This window comes from Telopea speciosissima, chromosome 3 (genome assembly GCF_018873765.1).
Source record: "Telopea speciosissima isolate NSW1024214 ecotype Mountain lineage chromosome 3, Tspe_v1, whole genome shotgun sequence".
Classification (NCBI taxonomy): domain Eukaryota; kingdom Viridiplantae; phylum Streptophyta; class Magnoliopsida; order Proteales; family Proteaceae; genus Telopea; species Telopea speciosissima.
Genome location: NC_057918.1, coordinates 1,288,462 through 1,297,756, shown reverse-complemented (window position 1 = coordinate 1,297,756; position 9,295 = coordinate 1,288,462). Strand labels below are relative to the sequence as shown.

General features: G+C 41.2%; 1 protein-coding gene across 1 annotated transcript; it reads left to right on the top strand.

Annotated features, from left to right (window-relative positions):
• The first annotated feature begins 2,186 nt into the window (after positions 1 to 2,186).
• LOC122653661 lies at positions 2,187 to 9,003 on the top strand. The gene is made up of 2 exons (XM_043847578.1): positions 2,187 to 2,607; positions 7,996 to 9,003. Exons 1-2 carry the CDS (start codon positions 2,221 to 2,223, stop codon positions 8,908 to 8,910), a joined length of 1,302 nt encoding a protein of 433 aa, XP_043703513.1. The 5' UTR covers positions 2,187 to 2,220; the 3' UTR covers positions 8,911 to 9,003.
• The last annotated feature ends 292 nt before the right edge of the window (positions 9,004 to 9,295 follow it).

Genomic DNA, 9,295 nt, shown 5'->3' with positions numbered 1-9,295 from the left:
TATTTTACCTGCTTTCAATCCGCGAACTCCAGATGAAAATAAAACCAATGAAAAATATCTTCAAATCATTGGGGAAAGGAAAAACAAAAAAGAAAGAGAGTGGTTTACAAGTGTTGAAGTAACTCAGAGAGTTCTATCGATGCAGCGAGAGATGAATTATATAGTAGCAGTGTGGCACTCACTTCTACAGTTTCACTGAATTTCAGAGGGATTTAACGTATTTTAGAAAGAAAGTTAAAGTTAATGATGCTGTTTGTATTCTAATAATCTTATCCAGTTATCCTTAATGCCCGCTTAACTAGACTTTTAAAAAAATATATTTATTGCTTACATTCCACGCGGCGCCCGGTGGGTGACAGTTGGCGACGTTTTTTTTCTCTGGTAACAAAAAAAAAAGGCGCTGGATGTTCGAAGGGATTCGAATCTAACGGTTTAAATTTAATTAGCAACTAGAATACACAGTGTAGGGGAAAACCTTGCCTACAGACAATCTTCCTCCCACGGGCCCCACTCCCAAAAAATACAAATATTTCATGAGTAAATTACTCCCCCCTCCCCTGGGTTTTGAGTAATGACTCTCCCCTCCCCTGCATTCCCAAGATTCTATCAATCGTATCCATTCCGTTAAAAAGGGTTGTTAAGTGATGACATCACCTTAATTATATTCTCTTAAACCCCCAAACTGCCATTATATTTGTAATATTTCAATAATACCCCCTAATAACAAGAGAAAACGAATGAGAAAAGAGAAAACTTCTCACTTCTTCTCATCGTTCGAACACCTATCCATTATCTTCTTCCTCCGGTGGAAGCAGAGAACTCCGGCAGAAGCAGAGAATATCATCGTACATGTCAGCGGTTATCTCCGGCCATATTCTTCTAAATGCTATCTGGCCAAACTGAAGGTAAACCCAATCGATAAACCCTAATTTTTATCTCTGATCCCATCTCGAATGTTGTCCCAACTGATTGTACTAGCCGAGAGGCTAAGGTATGGGAAGCTAAATCAAAGACTACAGAGAGGAACTAGAATAAACAGAAGGAAGAAGAAATGATCTGCAAAATATGTGGAGAATCAGGTCACTTTACTCAGGGTTGCCCTACCACTCTTGGAGCCAATCGCAAGTCTCAAGATTTCTTTGAAAGGGTCCCTGATCCAGAAAAACCTATAAAAGCACTTTTCACAGAGAAGGTGATCTAGAAGATTGAAAAGGATAATGGATGCAAAATTAAAATGGAGGAGAAGTTTATAATTGTAAGTGGTAAAGATAGGCTATGCTTGGCAAAAGGTGTGGATGCTGTGCACAAAGTGATTAAGGACGAGGGCAAGAAAAGGGGTTCCTTCTAGTTCTCATGCAATAAGATCCAGGTCACCTGAGGAAAGACCTGTTCCCTTGCGGACGGGTCGTTCTTCCATGTCGGCTTTGGGCTTTGGTGGTTACAACCACGTACCCCAGTTACTATGACCATAGCTGCTTGTTAGGCAATCCTTCCTTTGCAGGGGCTAATTTACCTATGGATTCAAGGGTGCAGGTACCCATATCCAGTTGAAAATTATCATACTTCAAGGCCTCATGATGCCTATGGTGAGTTCCAAAGGCAGAGGCGATTTTGGGAAAGCATTCAACTGATATAAATCAGAATGGGAGGGACAGAATTTGGTGAGTTATGTCAAAAAAAAAAAAAAAAAAAAAAAAAAAACCAGAGCATTCGCTGGTTCACACCAGCTTATTTCGTCTTTAATGGAGGAAATACCAAACCCTCAACGATGCTTTCTCCCTAGCCAAAAACTATCGCCACGCTAACCTCTCTCCACCGGTAAGCTCAGGATGCTGAGCGACATTGACGCGGTAGCGGCCAAGCTCCACCAGCACATCCAAGACTGTGACCTCTTAGATGGTGGAAATGGGAGAGAGATGAGTTGCAGGTCTTGAATAGAGTGATGAGGGTGTTATTGTCTTTTCATTTGCATGTTTAACACCGTCAGTCAAAATGGACACAGTTGATAGAATCTTGGGAATGCAGGGGAGGAGAGAGTCATTACTCAAAACGCAGGGGAGGGGTTTGTCATTAGAGCATGAGCGAGGGGAGGGGAGAGTAATTTACTCATATTTCATTATAAAGTAAAAGGGTGCCTTCTACGACACCAGTGACCAGTCCTTGTTTGAGAATTGAGAGGGGAACTAAATCGTGCACACTGTCCTTTGTCCGGGATTAGTCATGGAAGACAGTTTCAGAGTTAGAGTTGATAGGGCTTTTGGCTCTCTAGCTGTGTCTTCATCGTCACCTTCGTCCATGTGTTCGGTATGGTCTCTGACCGACGATGAGGTTGAGAGAAAGGAATGGAATCGAGGTACAGACAATTTGGACAGAGAAGAAATCCCATGTTCTTCGTCCTTCACTGGGTTCTTCGGGAAGGACCGCAAGACTTCTCAGAAAGAGTCGAAAAATATTCGGAAAGAGTTTCGGAAGGATCTCGAAGACCTTGACGACGGTGACGAAGATGAGCAACGTGGTTCTGGTCAATCTGCCGATCGAGATGGCCACTACCAGGAAGAGTGGGAAATTCGTTCTTCAATTGGCTTAGACTGTACTCTGGATAACGAGGTAGGCTTTCGTCTGCGTTAAGATTGAAATTTTGACGGTTCTCACTTTGTTATAATCGTTGTGGTTTCGTTACACACTGCTCATCACAAGGTAACAGATGTTTCCTGATTACTGAATTGAAGAAATCAGAACATAGTCGGTACTGGAGATAGTTTAGTTCCGGTGGAGTGTATATATTGTTTATTTATTTTTAAAGCCCTTAATACTGTATTCTTCTGGGAAATGCATGGTAGATATGATCATCTTGTCCTTTCTTCTGCTTCACTCTGATGGGTTTGTGTCTTTATTAGACTTTTTGGATGGGATTGGGTCAATGATCTAATTGGGTTGCCCAATGGGTCTTTAGGAATTGGAAGAGGTTAGAGTCTTCCAAGGAAGTGAAGTCTGCAACAGAGTGGAAGGAGTGGAGTATTCTAAGCGGTTAAGTCTTCTAGAGTGAAATAAATCTAAAGATTGGTTTAATCTCTCACATCTCTCATTGTGAGAGTGAGCTCTCTTTTTTAAGTGTATAATGTTTGTTACAATCGGTTTACAAGATGAGGATTACAAGGTAGAGATAAGAGTCCACTGTTACAATGAGATTGAGTTAAGATCCAACGTTAGGTGAGGATGAGGTTGAGTTTGACCCAACCTCTTGGGACTTAGGAGTATCTGTTATAAAGAGAATGGAAGAAATGGAGTTTTCCAAGTAGTAAAGTCTTCAAGGAGGTGGAGACGTGGAGTCTTCCAAGAGAGTAGAGTCCTCTACAAAGTGAAGTTTTCAAGAAGGTTGAGTTTTCCAAAAGGTGAAGTCTCCAAAGAAGGGAGTATTCTTGGGGGTAAAAGATGAGTCCTATAAAAGGATAGAGGTGTCTACCAAAGGTGTAGTGAGAATCCAAGAACAGAACTAAAAGGGAGAGAAGGGTGTACGAGGGGGCTTGTGTGTTGGAAATTAAACTGCAAGGATTGTATTGTATCTCTATCTCTTCTTTTGATTATAGTGGAAAATTGGATCTCACTCCATGGACGTAGGCGGTATTGCCGAACCATGTAAATCTTGTTTCTTGTGTATGTGTTTGTTTTATTTCAGTGTTTTTAGTTTCACATATACAATTTTGTGTGTTGTACATAATTCTGTGGGTGTATACAGTTTTGTGCGTTGTACACAATTGTGCATGTTGCTGTCATTTATGTTGTTTCAACCCCACTACCCACTAAATGGTATTAGAGTTAAAGATTGACAACAAAGAATAGGCCGAAATGGTGAGTATCATCCATTCGGGAACTAGCACTAAGAGTGTGCATGGTGAAGAATGGGGCCGAAATAGTGAGTGTCGGCCATTCAAGGTACTAGCACTGGGGCTGAAACCAAGAGTGTCAGCCATTCAAGGGACTAGCACTGAGGGTATGCAAGGTGAAGAATGGGACCAAAATGGTGAGTGTAGGCCATTCGAGGGACTAGCATTGAGGGTGTGCAGAGTGAACAATGGGGCCAAAACTGAGCTTTGATCAATGTGAAGATGGATTTGTGCCACGTCCAGGGTGGTTGTTCATTCAAGGGACTAGCATAAATGGAGTGTTGCATGAAGAATGGATTGAAGCTAGGTTTAACCGGCACGAAATGGGATCCAAGCCACGACTAGGGGTAATCAAGGGACTAGCAGTGGAGGGTGTAGAATGAGGTCAAAGTGGATTGCATTGAGGCAAGCATCTCAAGGTAGAGAGATGCGGAGCAAGGAAAGGAATTCAGATTTTTCCTGCAAGTCTTGAATGTGGCTATGAGAAAAGCCAAGGTGGAGATTGGTGTGGATGTATCTTTTATTCAGACCAGATGGATGGTTTTGGGTCTCTAGTTGGGTTGCTTATTCAAATCTTCTAATGGGAATTGGAAGAGGCTTCCAAGAGAGTGGAAGAGGCTGCTCCCAAGTGATTGGAGTCTTTTAAAAGAGTGGAAGAAGGTGGAGTCTCGCAAGGGAGTAGTCTTCCAAGGAAGTTGAAACAATACTAGAACTAAACACCAAAACAGTATTGGAGAATGAAGAAGAAGAAGAAGAAGTGAGAAAGAAGGGAACAGACTGTCGCTGGAAGAATAGCAGTTGATGCTCTTAGCAGTCCCTCTCCCACGCTATTATATAATCACGAAGTACGATACTGCAAGGACTAGAATATCCTTCAGTCCTTGCAGTAATAGAAGTCTAACGAGGTTACAAGATAAAGCTAATAAGATAACAAAACAAACAAAACACTAACTACCCAGGGATAGATAATAATACCCTTGCGGTATTACAACCATTACTTAACAGAAGTGAAGCCTTCCAAGAGCTGGAATCTCCAAGAGAGTGGAAGGAGTGGAGTCTTCCAAGAGAGTGGAAGAGGGTGGAATCCACCAAGAGGTGAAGTCTTCAAGAAGGTGGAGTCTCCAAGAGAGGGGAGTCTTCCTTGGGTGGAAGATGAGTCCTATAAAAGGAGAGAGGTGTCTACCAAAGGGGATAGTGAGGATCCAAGAACAAACTAGAGGGGAGAGAAGGGTGTACAAGGGTGCTTGGGTTTGGGAATCAAATTGCAAGGATTGGAATGTATCTCTTCCCTTGATTCTAGTGGAAGGTTGGATCTCACTTTGTGGACGTAGGGGGTATTGCTGAACCACGTAAATCTCTTGTCTCTTGTGTATGTGTTTGTTTTATTTTCAGTGTTTCTAGTTTCTGCATATACGTTTTTGTGTGCTGTACACAATTCTGTGATTTTTACAATTTTGCGTGTCGTACACGATTGTGCTTGCTGATTTCATTTCTATTGTTTCAGCCCCCCAACCCAACACATTCCTTAACTGTCTCCCGATTTCTCAACGATTATCTATCTAAGAAGGATGGAGATGGTTTTGCGAACGTTTTAATTGAAACCCCTTTTCTCTGTCCGCTATAGCCAAGTTATGGATTCTCGACTTAGCAATCTTTACCATCCCAATGGACCTCTCCTTCACCCCATCAACGAAGTAGCAATCAGAGGCCAGTTTCTTCGTGTACGCCATTGCCTGCCGTCTGGTAGCCGCCTCAGCAACAAGAGAAGTACCATATTGATTATTACTAAGCACTCGTCAGCAGTTAAGTACTTCTTACATTCAGATGATGTAAAGAGAATAATCGTAATGACAGGATGGTATGAACCACAAATATCAAAATATTATTTTGAGTTTTTCAGCTTGAGATGTTTATTATTTTCTCTATGATATAATATTTTATTCATTGAAACAGAAAAAGGAAACCCTTTATTTTCCTCCTAAATAAAAAAAAATTTTGAAATTGAAAAAATTAATTAAAATCCAAAGCTGCCGTATGTAGTAACTATACTGGGTGTTATTTACCTCAGTCACCCTTGAAAACCTGGAAGGCCAAATTCAAGTCATTGTCTCATTGTAGTCACTTTTTTTCTCTGAAACTAAGTCAACCAATTCGTTACTCGTATCTGATGTAGATCGAAGGAGGAGGAAGAGAAGATGGCCAGCCAGCCTTGGTGGCTGGGTTTGGCCCAACTCATGGGCCAGGTTTGGACCCATTACTACATGATATCTAGTCCTTGCATGGGGATATTGTTTCTAATTTTATGTTTTGTATCTTTAGATTAGTAACTTTCTATTTCTAAGGTTGTTTATGTAAAAAGGAAACCTCTCTCTATACAATGGGAAGGTTCCTATTAGTTGTTACTAGTTGCTATTTTAGCTTGTTTCTATTTTCTAGAAGTTCAAGGCTTCAAACCATACCTACGCAATTTTGAAGAGTTTTACTTCTGTTAGTAGCCTACTATTGATCTCAGTTTCAGTCTCATCCCATGACTGGATTCTGCCATAGGTATTAAGTTACTAATTTCAGTCCTATACTTCTACTATCATATCTTCTGATGTGACCAATTACTTGCTGTGATATTTGGAGGTCCATCTCCAATCCATTGACCAAGTCCAATGATCAATCCAACTTTAATATTGATTTGTTTAATGGATTGTTATTTCTGGGTTGTTACTAAATCTGTTTATACTCTCTATTTCTGTTTTACCTGTTGCAACCATTGATCCAACCCTTGGATCAGCACCAAACTTTTAGGTACTGTTCCCCTACACTAGCTCTACCCTTTTGACCAAACTTTGGCTTCATCTGGTCCTTTACCTTCCGGGTCCACTTTTGTTGCTGAAATTTCTGTTTTTCAGTTCTACCTGTAGGATGGGTATAATACTTGCTGTTTAGCGAGTTTAGACTCATTAGTATCTTTAACAGTGCCTCTGCTGGAACTGCATATGACTGACTTAAAACATAGGTAGGCTTTAAAAATAGCAAAAATGAACTCTTACTGTTACTTGGTTGAGGCATCAACTCCATCGATTCCATCATACACATTGTTCCATGGTATCCGCAATATTCCTGATCCAGATGGGCAACCGATGAGTGGCATTTTGTGCAAGAAGTGATGGCATCCAGGAGGGCCTGATCCACCTGATTGTAGCATCAATGCATTTATATCTATAGTCCTTGTGAGCGCTTTGGATAGGTTGATGAAATTGAGTACAGAAGCATTTCCCATTCCCATCGTGACATGTTTACACTAGGTGTTAGCAACTTAGCATGGAACCTGTATAGCTTTGGGTTGACCAACAAATGGCTTTAAACAGGATGGAGTGCGGAAACAGAATCTGTGTGGTCAACCTTATTCAGTCTGGAAAAGGCTTATTAGAGTTGTATCTATTTCAGATGCCACATTACATGTAACTTTGTAAGGTGTATATTCTACTTTAAGCAATGGGTGTGAGAAGCTAAATTTCTTTCCATGATATTGTAGTAGTCTGGAGAGGGACGGGGCCTCAGCACAACAGTAAGATCATGAGTTCGAGTTAGGAAACAGCCTCTTCTTGAAGCGGGGTAAGGCTGCATATGTAATGACCCTCCCCAGACCCGGAAGTGGCAGGAGCCTTGTGCACTGGGTACGCCCTTTTTATATTGTAGTAGTCAGGATAGAAATTTTTTGTTTGTTAGAGAGTGGAAATTCTTTTATGCTCTCTAGTTCTATTTTTCCTGATTTTCTCAAGGAGAAAATAACTACCAGGAATAGATGACAGGATTGTTTAGTACAATAACAAGAGGAGAACTTTGTATGAAATCATGGTACTGAATTACTTTGCATGAGGATACACTGCCCCTGCCGCCAAGAAAAAAGAAATTGCCTAGGTTCCCTTCTTCTTGTTTTCCCCCTCCCCCTTTTTTTTTCTTTTGTCGGAGATCCATGTCCATGGTTACTTTTACCAATATTTACACTGCTTTTTGCATGTTGGGCATGCTTGAATGTTGTATTTGTTTAAAAACTGATATTACCTATAGCTTGGCTGCTCTACTCTTTTAATATTTGTTACCAACTTGCAAAATGCAGGAAGAGGAAGATGAATGTGATAAAGTGGCTATTGGCCGCAAGGAAGATGCAGGTGACTACTTGTATATGAGGGATATTTCTGAGCTTGAGGAATACTTAAATTGTGATACTGTGCTTCCAAATTCCTTTAGGGAGGCCACTCGGGATCCACGTGCTAATCACTTGGCAGCAAGCATTAGGCTCAAAGAAGATGAAGCCCAAGCTGCAAAATTCAATTCTTCTCAGGCTTCCTGTACTATGCTACCAGTTGGTTTTGATCCTCATGTATCTGAAGGTGAGAACTTGAAATCTATTCTGAAAAGGAAGGCAAATCAACCGGCATCAAAGTCACAAAAACGTGTGAGGTTTGACCCTGAATGTGAAAACAATCATGAGAGTGAGATGGAGGAAGTCCAGGATTTGTCGACAGTCACCCATCCGATAGGCATCCGTGCTGTTGCAGAAAATGGTTCACTGTTGCCTCAAGATTCCCAAGGAATTCCAGATTATGTTTGGGATCCATCCAAGTATACACGTTATAGTTTTGATTCATCAAGTGAAGTTGATGAAGAATCTAACCGACAAGCTTACATGGATCTTCTCAGCATGATGAAGAAGCCAACTTCTGCAGACACTGACCTAGATTGTACTTGTACCGCCTCGAAATCAATAGTATTTACTCCTAAAAAGAAGGCAAATAATGATTCAGTTGTGAGCAGCAACGAGGGTAAGCAAACCCTGGGAGATGTTTTTGAGGAGTCTGTGCGCAAGGCAGGCTTTCCCCTTGGCATTGCAGTTGGTGAATCCCAAGAAGGTGAAGCTTGTGCAATGGAAGAAGATGAGCTGGAAACAGCAACAACAGATACAAGCAGCAGCAACCGAAAAGTAACCCGCCATTATAGATTCAAAGTTCAGTTGGATGACTCTGATACTTGATGTAATGATGTAATCTTGAGATTTCAGTGAGGGCAGTAATGCTGATCCATAATGTACTTGCAGTGAAGCATTATGTAGGTGGAACTTGGGGGAACTTCAGTATGTGGTGTGGGTCTCGTCCTACATCTTGGTTTCCTTGGTTATAGCATTTACGCTATTTTAAAGAATCATGGTGGTTCTCTTTCTCTCTCATTTTTTGGCTGGGGTTTTAGCTGGATTGCGCCTTTATGATTTGCTACAGCCTACAGATCCACACACAAAATGACAAAGTGGCATTCAGTGGAGCTCAAAACTGTTCCATGGTGAGGATAAACAGTGCAGATGCCAATAGAGGTAATTGGGGTCCAAGCAATCCTCACAATTTCAGGCTCCGTTTAGTAACATT